The following is a 19,512-nucleotide window of genomic DNA, read 5'->3' as shown; positions in this document are numbered from 1 at the left end:
TCATTTGAATTATCTGAAAAATAACACCGGAATAACCTTAGAATACTCCTCGAAATCCACTTGAAATTTTGCTCAGAATTTTCTAGAGATATTCCTAAAAAATCCGTTGGAATTATTCTCCAAATTCTAATTGAATATATTCTCTTAGAATTTTTGACCAAATGCATTTGAGGTTCGATAGAAATTGTACTCATACTTAATTGTAATCCTATGAGTTCTCCGAAAACTCACATGAAAATATGCTCCAGTTTCCGATCCTCAGAATGTCCTTAGATTTCTCTTTTGTATTATCTTGAAGCTTTCCTCAGAATGATCATGGTGTAATTCTCCTTCTCGTCCAAATTTTCTCATACATAATTCCTTAAGAATTAACGTCAAAAGCTGTTATGAATTTTCATTAAAATTTGTATTTGAATCCTTGGAATTCTACTTAGAATTACCTACAAAACTAGAAATCTAGGCAGGCATGGAAAATCATTTGCATTCATTTCATGCATTCATTTACATTCATTTGCCTCTAACTTTTTTCTTTAACAGCATTCCGCAAAATGATGTATAGAGCTTTTGTAGGTTTTGTTATAAGCTACAACTTTTGTTAACAAGTCAAATCCGTATCTCATATGCATGACGAAGCAGAGCGAACAGAACCACTACTGTTTTTCAGTGAATGTATTTTACATTCGCTGTAAAACAGTAACAAGTTCTGCCCGCTCTAGTTCGTGATGCATAAGAGATGCAGATTTGAGTTATGAACAACTTGTAGCTAATAACAAAACCTACAAAAGTTCTATAGGGGAATTTACGTATTCTCGGCAACCTAAGCAGCGACCTTCTTTCTATAGCCTTTTTCTCTAAGGAACGCACACATATGCAGTATTGGTTTGTTTACAATCTATTGCTGCCAGCTACTCTAACAATTTCAGTCGAAAGAATTGTCAAAAACTGTTTTGAAACGCTTTTACTAAGCTCCAATCTTCTCTAGTGAGAGCGAGTATTGTCGGCAACCAGTTTTTCTTCGGCAACCGTTCCATTTGAACTGCATGTAAATCTGCTGTTCTATTATCGGCAACTCGAAATCAGCTACAATTTGTAGTGCGTGTGTTTCATTTCAAGAAAACCTTGCTAGATTGCTTTTTCTCAGTGGTAAAAATATAGTCAAATAGAAGCTGAAAGCATAAAGAATCGTTTGCATGCATTCAGCGAAGTGTTTTCGTAAGAAAATCCAGTGAAAATAGTGTTTCAATTTGGGTTGCCGAATATAGTCTGTCATGCCGAAGCCGTCATTTCCCCTACATCATTTTGCGGAATGCTGTTGATGAAAAAAGTTAGAGGCAAATTAATGTAAATGAATGTATGAAATGAATGCAAATGATTTTCCATGCCTGGTTCTAGGATATTGACGAAAATGATCCAAGGGTTAAATTTTATGGACATTGACAAGAATAAAAATTTAAACTCATCAGGTACATGAGCTTGGTGAAATTTTAGAGATGTGGATTCAAATTTAACTTAAACTAATCAGTAGATTAACTATATATAAAACCAAAAGCTGATGAAGTGTTTGATTTTAGTTACAATAAGGTTCTAATGTTTATTGTAACTAAATAAATATTTAACATGGGAATTTGAGACTGTTCAGTTATGGGTAACAATTTAAATTCCAACTTGCCGTATTTTAAGGTCCAGAGAAGCTTTACAGAGCTTAACAGGATTATATTAAAGTTCAAGTATTTCTTTCAAAAGAATTTCCCTTTATAGAGTTCTTTACAGAATTCTTCTAAAATAAATTCGAGTTTATCTCTGGCAGTGCCTTGATATTTCTTCATCACAGTGCAGAAATTCTCTGCAGAAAATTAAAAAAATAATGAAATTCGTCCTTTGATTATCTTTGAAATATAAACTGTTTTAAAGAATTCACCTCCTTAGAAATTTCCATGCTGTTCATCTCTGAGTTCTTATAAATTTTAAATCTGACTTGTCTTGGAATTCTCCTCTAATTCACATGGATTCCCCTTAAAATTATCTGGAAATGCTTTCCAAGTTGTACCCAAGAAATTGTTCACAGGGCTACTTAAAAGAACACTGATCTAACACAATTGACTTGGAACTCTAGTAATAGCTTTTTGTCCGATTTTCGTTTCGTTAGTTTAATGAACTTCCAACTTTTTTTTCCAATTTTTATTTATTTTTTTAACGAATTTTACATTGCAAACGAGAATGGCGAAAAAAAGTGACTTTAGTGACTTTTTGTCGAAAATAGGGACTTTTTAGTGATCACCTTAAAAAAAAAGTGACAAAATGACCCACTGAAAGCCCTGTTATATTCTACAATCAAAGTTACCCGCATTTTCAAAGATACCCCGTTTCACGGTACTGATTTATCTTACAATCAAACAACACACACGCATTGCTCAAAATTACCACACACTCACATGGTTCGATCCTACATATTCGATGCATTGCACAGCAGTCAGAATGATTAGATAAGATAAGCCACAATCGCACTTTACTTACAGCACACCGGGGCAGTAGCTCGCCAACAGCGGCAATGAATGAACAGAGACGCATTCCAGACCGGAAAGCGGTTTACAGTTGGTAGGCTTTTATTCTGTGCATCTAAACCTAAGCTGCAACCGGAGTTGCAACTTTCTGAACAGACCCCCGCAGAGATTCCATAAGGGAAAACGAGGAAGAGTGAGTGTGTGTGTGTGTGTGACCTGTGTATTTATCCGGGCCAAAGGTGGCGATTAAGAGCTGCTGCTGCAACGCCGCCTTCCAAAGCGGGCTACGTACCTGTGCCATTAACCATCGCTTATCAGGTGAGTGAGTCTGCACGGTCAGTCGGTTAGTTGGTTGATTGAGACGGGGAATGTTTGCACTGACGGGTCTAGTTGAGTCAGGATGTGGTTTTGAAGTGATTCGATACAGTGTGTAGAGTGCCAATATTAGTCAGCACACGAGAGTCAGCATTTCGTTTAGAAGGAAGCTCCCGGTGGGTGGTTGAACACTGTTGTAGAGCGATCTTAATTTAATCGCAGAAAATAAATTGAAAAACATCCCTCAATTCCAGATCCACCGGACGTGAGCTGTCCCAACCCCAAAGGAATTGGGAAATGAGCAGCATGTCGCACGACATCCTCAACATCGTTGTGGTCGGAGATGGTGCCGTTGGGAAGACTTGCCTCCTGCATGCCTACACGGATGAATCGTTCAAGAATTTCTACCAACCGACGATGTAAGTAATCGTCCGGGAGAAGAACCGAAGAAAGGATGATAAGACGCCAACCTCGACAGGACCAGAAGAATTTCGGTCCTCGTCTTCCTGTCGTTCAGGTGTTAGATTGCCATCAATTTGTTTCGTTTGAAATTGGAAACCGTTTGGTGGACCGATTACCGAAGTGTGAGGGTGTTAAATTCCTTGAACTCGAACGGGTGCCAATGTGTGTTATCAATTTCCAGTTCAATTGATGTCTTTGATTCCTGAACTAAACGAACATACTGTTGTGGGTACAATTTCAATCTCGAAAAGCGATATCTCACCGAGTGGGGGGGGGAGGCCGTTTGGTGATTGAGTTTATGATTGTTTTTATTTCAATTCTATCAACGTCCTACACCCGCAGATATGACAAAGAATCAATTGAGATGATATTGGACGGACGGAGGCAAACGATACAGTTGCACGATACGGCTGGTCAGGAAGATTACGATCGCATAAGGAAACAGTTCTACAAACGGGTGAGTTTGTATTTAAGATATGGGATCATGCATAAATGTCGTAGCCTTTGAAGGGCAGGGGGTTTTTAGATGGTCCATAGTTGGTGAAAAATATGCTACGGCATTTATGGATGCTTTTTATGTACAAATCAGCGATGGGCAATCGGTTCAGGAGCGGTTCTAAAGAACTAGTTCTTCTAAAGGAACGGATGAACGACCGGTCTGTTGTAAAGCAAAGTAATTCTTTTCGAACGAATAAAGCAGCAGGAATGAGCGGATCTGAAAAACATGAACCATATATGAGATGGTTAGAAGGAAAGGGGTGTAAGTGACTTTGATCGATTCTCTTCATCGACTTTCTCTTTTGATAGTCACAACTTTATAAACAGATTTTGCGCTATTTCTGGCTCATAGCTTGAGAAGTTCTCATCTACCATCCAGAATGCCACACGAATTAAGGAATGTGTTTGCAGCTGATTTATTAACGAAAGAGAAAGTCGATGAAGAGATTCCATCAAAGTCACTCACACGTCTTTCCTTTTAACTCCCTCATATATGTATAGGAAAACCGTTCAAAAAATAACAGCTACTTAAGAGAATGAACTAGTAAGTGAGCCATACGGGAATGAAATAAAGCCAAAAGTGATAAGTAACAAGTATTCCACATTTTTTTTTTCTTATCGGAAAGAGAGCAAGAGAGAGAGAGAGAGATTCTAGTTTAGCAAGAAACTTCAAGCAGCCACCTTCAGGTGCCTGAAAAATCTGTTTTCTAAAAATCGAAAAAAAAAACTGTTCCAAAGAACTAGTTCTTTTCAGTGAGCTGAACTACTCGGAACCGTTCAGTGAAAAGAAAAATTTTGCAAATCTCTAGTACAAATATGTAAATATGTAGAGGATATTCTGGGTGCAAAAATATAAGTGATAGTCAAACTGTTCCTGCTCCCCAATTTAAGAAATACAAAGTTAGGTACATCAAAGGAGAATGGACACATGTTAACACAGATCATAACATGATAACTACTGTGTGGCTACGTTTTATCGGGAAGTATTTTAAATATAGCAAAGATAAGGAGCCATCTCGTATTAACGTACAATTAAAGACCCGACAATTAGCAAGCGATATAGAGAAGCTTTGAAAAATATACCATCTAAAATGGACATAGAGAACAACACAGTTGACGAATGCTATTTGGAACTAGCGAGCAAAATGAGGAGAGCAGCATCCAGGCATGGAAAATCATTTGCATTCATTTCGTGCATTCATTTACATTCATTTGCATCTAACTTTTTTCTTCAACAGCATTCCGCAAAATGATGTATAGAGCTTTTGTAGGTTTTGTTATTAGCTTTTGTTAACAAGTCAAATCCGTATCTCTTATGCATGACGAAGCAGAGCGAACAGAAGCCACCACTGTTTTTCAGTGAATGTATTTTACATTCACTGAAAAACAGTAACAAGTTCTCTCTCGCTCTAGTTCGTGATGCATAAGAGATACAGATTTGAGTTGTGAGCAAAATATGTAGCTAATAACAAAACCTACAAAAGCTCTATACACACAGAGTTTAGATTACCGAAGTCGGTAATATTTTACTGGGTTTTTAAACAGCTGAGTTTTCAGTAATCAACTCAGTAGTTTTTTCTTTAACTGAAAACTCGGTAAATGGAAAAATCCCTGAAATGTCAAAAAATACCGTTTTAGTCAGTAAAATAATTGCTGACTTTTTCAGTACATTATTTGTTTACTTTTTTTTGCTGAGTTTTTCACTTCTTTTATTTCAGTATTTTATTGAATAAATATTAATGAGTAATAAATAAAATATTTCGGATTTTTTTTTACAATTTAGGGGAGTTTGTTTAGAGGTTGAATAGCAATAATACTGTTTAAACTAATCCTGAGCTATATTCCAGCTTGAGTGCTCAACGTTTCCTCGTGGTTCGGCCAGCTGGTTGCTTTTTTTAGTGCCAGATTGTCTGCCTTATAGCACAGACAAACAGACGTAACTCTTTGAAAAAGTTTTTCTTGAAAACATAGTATCTCAAAACATATGACCTCAGTAACGACATCTCTCGGGCTTCTCGCGGAAAACAAACTTGCTCGCTAGCTCGCAAACAATATTGCATAAAAGTTCTATAGAATGTATAGAAACGTCAAAGTGATCCGATGCCAGCGCTGCGACGAGTAGTTCGCGGAACTGATAATATTCAAATCAACCGTTAAATGCATGAACGAAGATACACAATGAAGTGTTACGTCTGTTTGTCTGTGCTTATAGTCTGAGGCTCACAATTGAAAATGTTTGCTCCAAAGTCAATGGAACATCCGGAAGTCGATGCCGGAGTGCAGAAACTGTCCAATTCCATGAATGTTTCTGAACTCTTGCGTTGCCTTCCAGTCGTCCACTAATTTTCACAAACATGTTCTGTTTTCACACAAAAACTTCTGATGTCAAGTGCGCGAAGTGGAACGGAGGAGGATGACGTAAAGAAATCCAATTTACTGGTGTGATCAGTAATTTTGGAATTTCGTTTGATGACTGTTTCAGTAAAACATAATGAGTACTAAAAACTCGGTTTTCTATTTTACTGAGTTTTAGTAATTTCCCGTAAATCTGTTATTTTACGGTCAATTCAGTACTTACTATTACCGCATTCAGTAGTTTCTCGCAAAAACTACTAAACATCAGTAGTTTGGTTGAGAATAGCTGAATGTTCAGTAGTTTTTGTGATTTACAGTTATAAACCTGTAAAAAAAATTACCGAACAAGGAATCCGTGATTAAGTGTGTACATCATTTTGCGGAATGCTGTTGATGAAAAAAGTTAGAGGCAAATGATTGTAAATGAATGTATGAAATGAATGCAAATGATTTTCCATGCCTGGCAGCATCTAAGACATTACGAATCGAAACTGTACCAAGTACTCCAAAACGAAAAAAGGCACTTGAACGAGTAAAATCTGCGTTGAAAACAGTGAAAAAGAATCCAGACATGTAAAATTATAAATACAGATTAGGAAACCGTCGACAAGGAAAAAGAAATAATGTTGTGGGTCGAAGAATTAGGAAAACATATTGCTACTTAAAAGGATTTGTAAAGCAAAGGAACAGAAAGGTAGCGAAAATTACGGCTAAAGTGTGGGGAAATATTTTGCAGGAATGTAGGGGACCTGAAATAGAACTATGCGAAGTACAAGATTATATCCCCCTACCAAATCCTCCTTGTTAAGATCAATCAAGCGCTTTGGAATTTACGAGTACTGCATATAAATGATTTGAAAGCTATTTGTCTGACAGAACTCAACGGACTGTTTTTAATGATTCTGTTTCTAGTCCCGTGGGGAATAACCTTGGAGTGCCCCAGGGAAGTGTATTAGCGCCCCTGTTATTTATTATGTATATTAATGACTTGCGACGTGTTTTACGATTTTGCGATATTAATCTTTTTGCAGATGATAATGTGTTATTCATCGCAGCTAAGGATTTAGATGATGCCGTTTTACACTTGAATGAAGATTTGCGTTCTCTAAGTAAATGGTTGAAGTATAAGAGTTGAAATTGAATACAAGTAAAACTAAATTTATGGTATTTTCGCGGAATCGATTAAATGAGAATGTTTCTGTTGTAGTTGATGATGAGACTATTGATCGCGTTCAGCAGATTAAATATCTTGGCGTGATTATTGATGACAAACTTAAGTTCAACTCTCACATTGACAATGTCATCAATAAAATTGCCAAGAAGTATGGAAGTCTATGTCGATTGAAAAACGATTTAACTATTGCCAGTAAAATACAGCTATATAAATCAATCATCTCTCCTCACCTATACTTTTACCCTTTCATTTCATTTATGTCCAATGAAACACAAATATCGAGATTACATCGCTTGCAGAATAAAATAATGCGTTTGATTTTGAGATGTAAGAGATTCACTTTCTCAACTTTGATGCCTTACAATGGTTGTCGGTGAAGCAAAGGATTGTTTATTTGACTATGGTGTTCATTTTTAAAGTAGTTAACAGTTTGCTGCCTCGATATGTGTGTGATCGAATTGAAAGAGGAAGTGACTTTCATAGATATTGACTTGTGCTTCGCAAAATTCATATTATTTTAAAGGAATAATTGTTTGCAATTCGATGCCTAGGCATATCAAACGTTCAGCAACACTTACAGGATTTAAAAGACACTGCATTACATACGTTAAAACTGTCGTTTGAACAGTTATCCAGTATTTTTTTTAATGAATTGACAAATTATGTATCTTGACGAAGTTATCTCTAACGGATTATTTTGTATGGATAGCTGTCATAATGACGTTTTAATAAATATTGTAGCACTGCAAAAACTATTTTTGTTCGCCACGATGGTGAAGGTGGATTTTTAATATTTGATTTAATAGTAGTAGATTTAAAGTAGTCTACAAAAGTTTGAGCCTCGCGCGCGTACTACGGATATAGAGGACTGAATTTAACATTTGATAAAAAAAAAAATGCAATTTTGAAGCTTATTTGGAAGATATCTTGAGATAGTAGTAAGTTTTCTAAAAAAATTTTGGGGGTTCGTGAGCATTCCTGACATTGCTGAAAATTATGATAGCATCAGATTGCGGGATTGTTAACGTAATAGGATGTTTGGTTGATTGTTCGTTAACTCTTGATTGCATGTAATACTTATGAATATTTTAGGTGGACAAAAAGGTGAACTAAGAGATGGACGCCTGAGCTTTTCCACATATCGCTGTGAAGCAAATGTAAACTCTAGAGGGAATTTATATCTGTAGCTGAAACCAGTTCGATTTTGTTTGCTAACCTGGTTAAAATGTCATATTTAATTATCTTAAAGATAAATCGTCCAGCTCAAACCTTTGTAGGGGTAAGAGGTGGGACCATCATCATCATCATCCTATCAAAGAAGAAATTATGAATATTATTAAATTTTCGTGTAATGGTAAGTCTCCAGGATCAGATAGAATTCATATGGAATATATAAAATGCGCAGATGAAAGTACTGTTAGTAAGTTAGTAAATCTAATATAGAAGATTTATATTAGAAACGAGATACCAAGAGACTGGAATACATCAACGCAGATACCAATTCCAAAAAAGCCAGAGCTACGGAAGCTGGTCAGTTTAGGAGAATTTCATTCTGCAATGTAGCTGGTGGGCGCTGGCCAGATTTGGATTTTTCAGATATACACCCCTATTCTGTATTTCGTTTCGAACGAAATTCTCATACAAAAAAATATTATTTTGTATGAGAATTTCGTTCGAAACGAAATACATAATAGGGGTGATAATCCTAAATAGGACCTAGATAATACTCTAGTAACCTCAAGTCCGTGCTCTGTCACAATGTTTCATTGTGATTCATCAACACAAAAAGGGGTAAAATATCAAATTTGGGGTGAATTTGAAATAAAGAGAACTTGGACGCACTGCCCACTGGACGATTCGGAAACCTGGCCAAGTGAGTGGGGCATGGGTTTATTTGATTGAACATCATTTCCAATTTATATATTGATACATTCAAACCATTGGCATTTGGTATTTGAGATAGGATGCGGAGGGGCCCGCTTAGGGGGAGCGTAACCCATGTTATGGTTTCCATTTATTAAATAGTTCAGATAGGCTAGAAATAACAGGTTTATAGTGATAGAATCTACCATATGCTGCCTATTCAGATTCACATTGTCAGGCCCTGCCCAAAAATAAAGGGATTGACGATGATTTTGCATTTGCATATAATTGTAATTTTAAGTTTTTTTTAATTATAAGATAAATAGTTTACCTTATTTGAAACATTGAGTTGTATAAACTTGACGAATCATACATCTAACATAATAGTAGCTACCGTATGCGTGATAATGTTTGCACGATTGAGCAATGTCAAAATTAAAAAAAATTCTCAAGAATTTCGTTTTCGAGTTTTTTTTTATTTATTCAAAGGGGGGATGTTTCTCAGAGTCTTAAACCATGTTAATCATCGATCGAGTTTCCACTTGCTGCAATTACGGCCTCCACACGCTTCCGGAATGCAGGGCAGGTAATGTAGTCTGGATCCATTTCTCTCCAGGTACGGGTCAATGTTTGTATGAGGCTTGCTGTACTCGGGTGGCGTTTAGAACAGGCCTTCATGACGTGCCATATTTAGTAATCCAGCGGAATAAGATCGGAGCTGGATGGCGGCCACATATCCTTCGCCCAGAACGAAAGATGTTCCTGCAACCACTTCTGAGTGCGGTTCGAGGTGTGGCACGGAGCCCCATCTTGTTGAAATACAAAATTTGGCCTCGGACCGTACTGTTCTTTGATCCACTGAAGAACATACTTACTTAAAATCCCGATGTAGACCTCCGTGTTGACCTTGTCGCCTTCTGGAATGTACACCGGGTCCATTTTTTTGCCATCGGAAGCCACCAATCCAAACACCATAACGCTAGCAGGATGCTTGGTCAGATACACGTTCTTGTGCTCGTCGGCCACGTCTTTTACCGGAAGAGAACTAATATACCGGTTGGTTCTGGAATTTGATACGGGATCGACGGTTAACATGCTCTAGTCGGTGAACAGGATTACCGGATTTTTTCACTTAAGATTTTCTTGCATCGTTCGACTCGTAGCTCCCGGATTGCGGCTGGTAATCATGTGAGTTTTATTCCGTCCCTCGACTCCGCCCCGCAATCTTCCATTACGATCTTCCGTGCTGTAAAGTCACTGATCCCGTGTTCCTCTGCCATTTTCCTTATTGAACGCACTGGATTCACCCGAATCTTCCTTTTGATAGCAGCGATGACCCTCGGAACCCGAGCTGACCTTGTCCTTTCTTTTCTCGGTCTAAAACCCTTTTGACGCTCCACCGGGACACTCCCACGGCGATTGAAATGTCTTTTGCGACATTTGCGCGTGGGACAAATCACGAATACGCTGGCACTTCGTCATGGTGCAACTGTCAAACTAAGTAAATCATTTTATTTTATACACAGCCTACTACGGTATGAGCTATAGGTTACGTGCATGCAAAGAAAACCAAGGCATTGTATGCACAGGTGAAACGGGAACCTTATTTGTACGATGATGCAAACATTATAACGCATACGGTACAGTGTCGCATGATCTAACAACCACTGCCTGCAACTAATGTTGAAGGGACCGGCAGGGCTGATTACGGATCAAAACTAACATAACTCTAACACTAAAGTGATTCCGAAACTAACGCTCATTTATTGCACTTTGAGTCATAAAGTGGTTTAATTTGTTTTCGGTGAAAATTGGCCTAAATTGAATTTTTTATATAAATGTAATCCTAAAAAGGACCTAGATTATTTAATAGTCTAGTAACCTCAAGTCCGCCCTTGGTCACAATTTGTATTGTGATTAATCAACACTCAATGGGTAAAGTAAGGAATTTGAGATGAATTTGAAACAAAGGGAACTTCCCTGCGCTTCGGTGAGAGAGCGTATAGGGCGTCGTTGTGCCAATTTGGTCGTGGCACATTTCGAGTATGAGAGAGTAATTGCAGTTAGCTCAAAAGTGCCTGAGAAAAATGCAAGTACTTCCGCAGATTACCCGAAGTTGCGATAGTGAAGGTATGATCACAGAAAAGCAGACATAACACTCTTAAAACATTCATAAAAATCGTTTTTAACGGTCAATTTAAATGTTTCTTAGTTGGTAGTACTGCCATTTGTGGTGCACATAATCAATTCCCTAGCGTTTGACGTTTATACACTACAACCATCTGTTGAGTGTATTGCCCATTAAAGTATATACGACAGATGGCGGTAGGGTTTACAATTATAAATTTTCAATGTATTGTGTATGCTTGTCTGTGAAATAACATTGATGTAACGTTAGGATAAATTCAAAACATTGAGAAATATTACGCATCACTTTCAGAAATACTTCACTTCGCAACCGATGAACCATTCTGACGGCCATATGAGTACCCAAGTAACCATATAGTCGTAATATAGCTTGTATATTCTTACTTTACTTGAGTATGGTTAGTTGGGGAATCTGATGAAACTGTCACTTCTTGAAACTGATCCCTTTCGTATTTCTTTAATTCTCCTTTCGCAAACGGAGCGCTTGATGGACCAGTGACTTTGGACGTGAGCCTCGTCCCAGATCACCATGGCAATTCAATAAAATATGGTGGATACAAACCGACCAAAAAATGCGGAATCATATTAGAACCAACCAACCAAGGACGGTCTACGGAAGGAAATTGCCGGTGAAGCACGGAATGAAATACGAAGCGTTAGAGAAAAAGTCCAAGGGATTCCAAAAGAAGCAAATAACGACGGCGGAAGAGCAGAATATGGTGAGAGCTTTCCATTCATTAAAAAAAAAAAAATATCAAAATTACACTAAATACATGCCAGGGTTGAAAAGAATATTTTCGAACCTGGAAGTGTGTATGTATCACCAATATCCATTTGATAACGGTGATGCATACATGCGGGGCTTATTGTGAGTGAAAGTAACCTCGGAATGGGCGTGACTCTCCAGACATTCTGAAATGGGTTGCTGGATCTGCAATAGAGCTATCACCTTCTAACTCCCGGACTAAAGCTGTCTACAATGACCATAAATGCGACATTGTAGAGAGACTTCTTCCATAATAACACTGCCGGCCAGTGGGGGTTAGAGGGAATACACACACACACACACACACACAATTTGAAACAAAGGGAACTTGAAGTGTAGAGTGCACTGACCAGTAGTTGATGCTGAAGTCTGGCCAAGTAGGTGGGTCAGTAGGGTCTAATGATTTCTGAATGGACGATACAATGCAGATGGGCAATTTATTTTACACTCTCTTTATTATAATCTTTGAATCAGTTATAGGATTTTGGGTTAACATAGGCAGAGCGCGGAGGTTTATAAAGTTAAGTATCACGATCTTCATCGAAATGTAAGTATTATTGACAATAATCATAACAAGCAACTCGTATATACATTAAAATACATATCCGGAGTGATTTGAGATTTTGGCGTAATTGCACCTCCCTGGGCCTTCCCTTAGCTCAGTCGGTAAAGGCACAGCTACAAAGCAAAACCATGCTGGAGGTGGCTGGGTTCGATTCCCAGTTCGGTCTAGGAATTTTTCGGGTTGGAAAATTTCTCGACTTCTCTGGGCATAGAGTATGATTGTACTTGCCACACAATTATACTAATGCAAAAATGGTACAGGCATCGAAAGCTCTCAATTAATAACTTTGGAAGTGCATCTAGAACACTAAGTTGCCATTCACAATAAGCTTGAAATGCGAGGAAGAAGAAGAAGAAGCGTAATTGCATTTGTAAACAAACACGTCAATCGCCGATTTATCGTGAATAAAAGCACAATCTCGAAAACTAATAACACTATCACTTAGAGGAATGATTTCTCTATCATTTGGTATAGTTTGTTTACGAGATTGAGCTTTAATTCGCGAGAAATTCGCGATTGACATGTTTGTTTACAAAAGCAATTACGCCCAAATCTCAAATTACTCCGGATATATAAAAGAGAAGGGACGGTCCAACAGGGCACCCGATTGAAGCGATTTAGACGGGGAGAGTGGGAATGCCAACTCCCTGTTGATAACATTTCGTGGATAAAGGGCGGGCTCTTCTCCCCACTCATTGGGGCATCTTCCTGTTTGGGGGCTTGTTTTTTTGACCAATTGGCTGATCAAGTTGCTGGAAGGAGATTCTTTATTGTTCCGAAGATGCGTATAGGCGACCTTGCCTATACGCATCTTCCCAATCCGCTTTTGGCCCTACATACAGCGACATGTTGAGGTTATTAAGCTTGATCAAGACAAACAGAGAAGAGAGCCCACTGCTGTCAGACTTAGTTTCCGTGCTACAATGGGTGGTAAACCACTATCATCATCATCATTTCATTCTGCAATGTAGCTGCAAAATTTATGCTAGATGGATTACGAAGAAGCTATCCTGATGAATGTGGGCGTCTTAGTGGAATACCTGTATAATGAGAGAGAGAAGGATTAGTATTTTCCATTTAATTCCACTACTTTATTTGCTTATCCTTGACAGATACGCGTATTTCGTCTACAATGTGCAGACTTCTTCAGTGTCTTGTACTAGTCGAGTATTAGTACAAGACACTGAAGAAGTCTGCACATTGTAGACGAAATACGCGTATCTGTCAAGGATAAGCAAATAAAGTAGTGGAATTAAATGGAAAATACTAATCCTTCTCTCTCTCATTATACGAAGAAGCTAATTAATTTTGCTTGTGAACCAGGACTGCATCAGGCAGCTTTCACAAGTAATAGATCGACTGATGATCATTTATACATCACCAGGAGAATTATGGAAGAGTATTGGAACGCGGGTAAAGATCTATATATTTTTGCATTAGATATTAAAAAAAACTTTTGATACGGTTAAGGTGAATTGCTGTGACATCCTTATTTTCAGTACCACTTCGAAACTTTAAGTGCACAAATATCAGCTTCTACGACAACGTGCAACATTTTAGTTTGCGTTAAAGATGAAATGACAAGGATTAAGTGGGAGGGACAATTATCAAAAAGAGGAACGGGAATTAAGCAGGGGTGCCCTTTATCTCCATCATTATTTAATTATTTAATACAAAGTGTTTTATCGTAATTAGCTGACGAAATTCCAGGACTTAAACTGTTAGATTAGAAGTAAATTTTGATAAATGTCAAGTCCTTAGTAGGTTTCCCAACGATAAATCTAAATCGCTAACTGAAATAACTCTAAATGGTAATGCATTCAAAGTTAGTGAAAAAATTAGATATTTAGGAGTAACACTAACTTCAACTCTAAACCGAAAATTAACTAACGGGCGCTTATAAAACAAGTCAAATTGTGGTAGAGTTTTGTAAAACGATCAACAGAAAAATAAGAATAGGGCGGTTAAGCTACTTCGGACACATTATGCGCAGGAAAAGGGAACATCCTCTTGGAAAAAGCATTTCAATTAAAGTTCAATAAAAAGAAGAAAAAAGGAAGACCCAGTTTAACTTGGAAGGATTCTTTGGAGCAAGATAAAAATAGATATAATTAACAGAGAGAGATTGGAAAGAGTTAGTTAAAGATAGAGAAAAACTCAAACAAGCAGCTGAAACAATTTATAAAAATAGTTCAAGCGAAATATCAGACGGGGAATCAACGGATGAAAACGAGAGTGAAAGAGATAAATACAAACATTGGAAAAGAAAATTAAAGAGGAAATGAAACCAAGATATGCAAGAGGATCAATAAACACGAGATTCAAGTAAAAATATGTAGAGATAAAGGTAAAATTAACAAATAGATGTGAAATTCATACCAGTTGAAACAAAAAATAAACAAAGACTTGGGCTGCACACTACTTATGAGAAATGACGAACAATATGGTTTCAATAAAAAAATATATACATGGTAAGATCGTTCTAAAATGTTGCTATCAAGGCAGGTGACTGTTATTGATTAATCATTATATAAAACATATAAATTTAAATATACATTTAAATACATATACAAAAGGGAAGGGAAGGTCCAACAGGGCAACCGATTGAATCGATTTGGATAGGGAGAGTGGGATTGCCAACTTCCTGTTGCTAACATTTCGTGCATAGAGGGTGGGCTCTTCTCCACACTCATGGGGCATCCTTCAGGACGAGGACTTGTTCCATTGCGAATTATATGGTCTTGGTTGCTGGAAGGAGATTCTTACTCTGTTCCCGGCGGGTTTCGTGTGGGTGTTTCTGCTTACGGGTCCACCCCTCCGTTTATGGCCCTTCATCAGCGCCAAGCTGAATATGATTTGTCAGTGGGACTTGATCAAACCGTCCAGATTGGATTGCCCATTGCTATGTGCAGGCGCCTTGCTACAGAGTGGTAATCTCAATCATCGTCATCAATCATCATCTAGGACTTTGTTTACCCCCCTGACGATAATAGGTAAAGGTATTGCCGAAGCCGACATTTCCCCTATTTGGATTTGAATCAAACAATATATTTTATTTAAACAATCATATCATTCTGTTATGTCTATTAGGGTGGGTTAAGCTTGAATCCTCAGTTGAATTCTCAAGTGTACATATGGACGTGAATAACGAAACACACGGAGAAGCGTAAATACCTAAGTACTGACTATTTAATGGCAAATTGACAAACATTGGACGGATCGAACACAGGACGGATCACATGTGCTGCCATGGGAAGGAGAGGGTTAACAGTTAAGCGCTGGTGAAGAAATCGGCCCGAAGTCTAATATTTATAGTGCCGCTATCCACGTTTATTGAATTCTGATATAGCTGTCTGTGTTTCCCAGGCTAACTGCTTCCTACTCTGCTACAGCATCGACAATCGGATCTCATACGAAAATATCACCGCCAAGTGGGTCCCGGAAATTACTGCTGAACAGAGTGTTCCCATCGTTCTAATAGGTAACTGGACTTTTTTTTTTGGTCGTAAAGAAGGCACAATATACTCCGCTAAGCGCATCCTTTTTCTTTCAGCCACCAAACTTGACCTACGTAAGGACATCAGTACCGAAGTGAGCACAGCCGAAGGTGAAAAACTCAGCCGCAAGATCAATGCCAACTCCTTCGTGGAGTGCTCCGCCAAAGCCGACATCAACGTGAAACTAGCGGTGGAGGAAGCCGTCCGAGCGTGCTTCCAAGGAGTTCCCGAGCCAACTCAGGAGGACAGCTGCTGTGGGATGTGTCCACTATCCTAAGGGAGCGAGGGACGGGAGTTCTTTTCTTGTTCCGATAGCGAATGAGTCGGTTCATGTTTTATCTAGTTTCTTTTTTATTTACAAACAGTTCGTTCTGTTACCTTACGCGATAGATTTTCATATTCTAAAGTTAAATAGGAAAATAAGAACACATTCGTTTTTAGGAAAATAAACTAACTAAGACAAACACACGAAGGAAAAACTCAATTTGCTGAAAACTTATCTCTGCTCCTTCGGAGCGCGTAATCTCCATTAAATCTGCCCTACAATTTTATTCCGGGCCCTTCCTCTGACTGACAAAGCCGACGAACGTCAAGATGGAAACTAACAAACTGAAAAATATAAAAGATTGATGAGACAGACCGACCAATTGGCTTGCGGTCGTAAAACCAAAACTTGCATCTCAGCAGCAGCTAGGAACAAAACCCGGAAAACAAGGGAAAGCTTTCTTGGAGCCATTTCCGGCAAGCTGCCATAAAAGAATTTGAAGAGCGATGGAAACAATGGAAAACGATGCCCGGAGTTGGGGGGGGGGGGGGGATTCCAGTGCACAGCGGCCTCCAGCAGGATGAGGGAAAAAAATGAATTAAGTAAAGAGTGTATAATTTGCATACACGGAGCTACGCCGCAGCGCTTCCGTTCCCACCGCCCAGGACGAAGCGTAATGAAATGAAACTAATTTGAATGCAAACTGGAACGTTGGCCCTTTGCTTTGCTGGCTTACCAACTTAGTCGCTATCCGGAGATCCTTGCTTAAAGTACTTAGGAATAACAATGCGGTTTTAATTTTAACATTTTATTTGTCAATGGATTGTTTCCAGATCAAAGAAATTATTAATGAATAGAGCAACTATCGACTTCTTTTAAAATGTTTCAGAGACCTAGACTAAGTTTTCAGAAGGACTTAACACTGGAAATTGATTACAGTCAAATACCTACGATTTTCGAGTTTATGAGTATGTGGAATTTCCATCAACATTACAAAAGATAAGCCCAACCGTCAGTAGATTTGACTTAAAAATCGTCAGCGAAAAGCTGATAAGTACTGCTTGGCAGCTTCCGGATGTTATTTTAGCTCTTTCGGTAATATCAATCGACTTCTCTTCTCTCTTTTCCCTGATGTGTCTTGTGTAGTGACCTTGGAAGAAACTTATCCTACATTCTCCAACCAACCTCTAATTCTGATTACGACCTTAACAACTATGCAGTTAATTCATTCATTGTTTTCACTCATACCTTTCGATTGCGACTATTTCGATCATAAGAATAGGAAATACATATTAATATTGTTCATTTATCTCTAAAACAGAAGCTCAAGCGCACATCCACACATCCGTCAAGCAAGTCTTTCTGTATCTCGCTCACACATCATTCTCATCGTACAAAACCTTACCCGCACGCGGAAGGAAGCGATCAATTTTCCCTGAACTTACTTCCAGTCGTTGCCGTCGCCTTCGGGATGGACGCCCTTTTACAGCTGACGCCGATGGATTCGCTTCTGCGGGGACATCAGAGTACTGTCACCGTAGATCGGTGATCCCGAAGAGCTGCCGCTGGCACTGCTGTTGAAATCCGAAGGCGACAGTGGTGTTGTGCTGTGACTTAGATTAGCTGAAAACGGAAGAAAATGAAGAAGCATTAGAAATTATTCAACGTGAAAGACCATGCGTCTCCACGATATTGCGATTGGTTCAAGCAGACGCATGATTTTCGAAACATCAAAATTCCCACGAGATCATTATCCGTTGATTGAGTTCTCCTCCGAGAATATGCAACAGCAATAATAGATTCCCACCGCGACTACAACTTGTGCGACTAATTTCCGCTAATCACCATGCCCCAGTCAATGTATTCCCTGTTTGCATTGTGGCGGAGAACTGTTCCGCAAAAAAAACAACAAGTCGAAAGGGAGAGTAAATGTTGTAATGCCCGGTGGGATGTAAATTTGTTACCCATCTGTCAATCATCAATCACCGTGAGACGAATTTGTAATGAATCACGGAACCTGCTGCTGCGGTGGTTTACGAGGAACGGAGCCAAGTCGGGCGGAAGCATGAACAAGCAATATTACAACGAGGCGTGACGTGCAATGGTCGGTATTGATAAAATCGACGAATGTTGCCAAATGTTCAGAGTTGAACATCGGTATAATCGATTGTCAAACAAAACGTCAAATTTTTTTCACAACTGGATTGAGTGGAAAACAATTTCGGAAGTGGTTTGGATAATAGAGCTCTCTAAAGTCTCGATCGATATTCTTTAACATAGACGTGTAGTAGACATCCCCAAATCTTGATACAGTACACGAATTTACTACATCAGCAGAAACGTGTCGTACCAGCATAGCAATTCATCAGAATTACAGTTCGACTTGTGAATCCGTAATATGACCGATTCACACGGTAAATACAGCACAGACTTAAGCCAGGCTGCGAGGCCTGCACTTTCCTTGTCTTTATATAACATACACACATGTACACTAGCGGACTCCAAACCTAAAAACCTAATAATAAACACTCTCAGTTGAATCGTCAAAGCGTTCGGTAGTTTTATCCGAAAGTTCGAACGTATCATGGTCCTCAGGTCCAAACGTATCAGACGAAGTCTAGACGGTGATCAAATGAGTTCAGAATTATCTTACTAGACAGAGCTAGTGTGAGTTATGCGATATATATCGAGATCCTGGTCATCCGGATGTCGACTCAATGAAGAAAACTAAATTTCCCGATATTCCCTGATTTTCCAGTAATTAAAAAAAAAATTCAGGTACAGTGCTTATCCGTTTTTGGCAACACGAGCTCCTCAGATATGTACTAGTGCTTTCTGAACAAAATTTCATGGAATACCACATGAACCTCTAAATCATTAAGAGTGGTCGAGTTTATTTAATAGAATACAAAAGAGACCGAAATCACGAGTTTCCAAAAACTGTAAGGCACCACATTTTTCTAAATTCACTCATTTATAAAATGGTAAGCGCCAGTAGCCGGGATTTTACTGTGATATATAGCCTCGTGTGAAGGAAACTGCAACCATCTCGATATAAATCTTCAAAAAGGTTTGTTTAACCACATATCAGCAAGTTCATGAT

The 19,512-nt window shown here is 38.5% G+C and overlaps 2 protein-coding genes across 2 annotated transcripts in view; one reads left to right on the top strand and one right to left on the bottom strand.

Annotated features, from left to right (window-relative positions):
* The first annotated feature begins 2,569 nt into the window (after positions 1 to 2,569).
* On the top strand, positions 2,570 to 16,628 carry LOC135709523 (ras-like GTP-binding protein RhoL). Its single transcript, XM_065231923.1, has 5 exons — positions 2,570 to 2,819; positions 3,071 to 3,235; positions 3,621 to 3,735; positions 16,014 to 16,128; positions 16,201 to 16,628. The coding sequence occupies exons 2-5, from the start codon at positions 3,114 to 3,116 to the stop codon at positions 16,419 to 16,421; spliced, it is 573 nt and encodes a 190-aa protein (XP_065087995.1). The 5' UTR covers positions 2,570 to 2,819; positions 3,071 to 3,113; the 3' UTR covers positions 16,422 to 16,628.
* Positions 16,472 to 19,512, bottom strand: part of Gp210 (nucleoporin 210) — a 42,269-nt gene continuing 39,228 nt past the window's right edge. Inside the window, exon 9 of the mRNA XM_065231739.1 lies at positions 16,472 to 18,032. Within this exon, the coding sequence (XP_065087811.1) occupies positions 17,893 to 18,032 (140 nt within the window). The 3' untranslated portion in view covers positions 16,472 to 17,892. The remainder of the gene's footprint in view (positions 18,033 to 19,512) is intronic.

This window comes from Ochlerotatus camptorhynchus, unplaced genomic scaffold (genome assembly GCF_037179485.1).
Source record: "Ochlerotatus camptorhynchus isolate MF236.1 unplaced genomic scaffold, CSIRO-AGI_Acam_v1.1 ptg000361l, whole genome shotgun sequence".
Lineage (NCBI taxonomy): Eukaryota > Metazoa > Arthropoda > Insecta > Diptera > Culicidae > Ochlerotatus > Ochlerotatus camptorhynchus.
Note: the sequence above shows the minus strand (reverse complement) of the source record. Positions and strands in the feature narration are given on the sequence as shown.

Excerpts from the sequence above, each read along its gene's own strand:
- LOC135709523 (XM_065231923.1), top strand. The coding sequence starts at position 3,114 with ATGAGCAGCATGTCGCACGACATCCTCAACATCGTTGTGGTCGGAGAT. Across the intron at positions 3,736-16,013 it reads GGAAACAGTTCTACAAACGG|GCTAACTGCTTCCTACTCTG; the intron begins GTGAGTTTGTAT and ends TGTGTTTCCCAG. Across the intron at positions 16,129-16,200 it reads TGTTCCCATCGTTCTAATAG|CCACCAAACTTGACCTACGT; the intron begins GTAACTGGACTT and ends TTTTTCTTTCAG.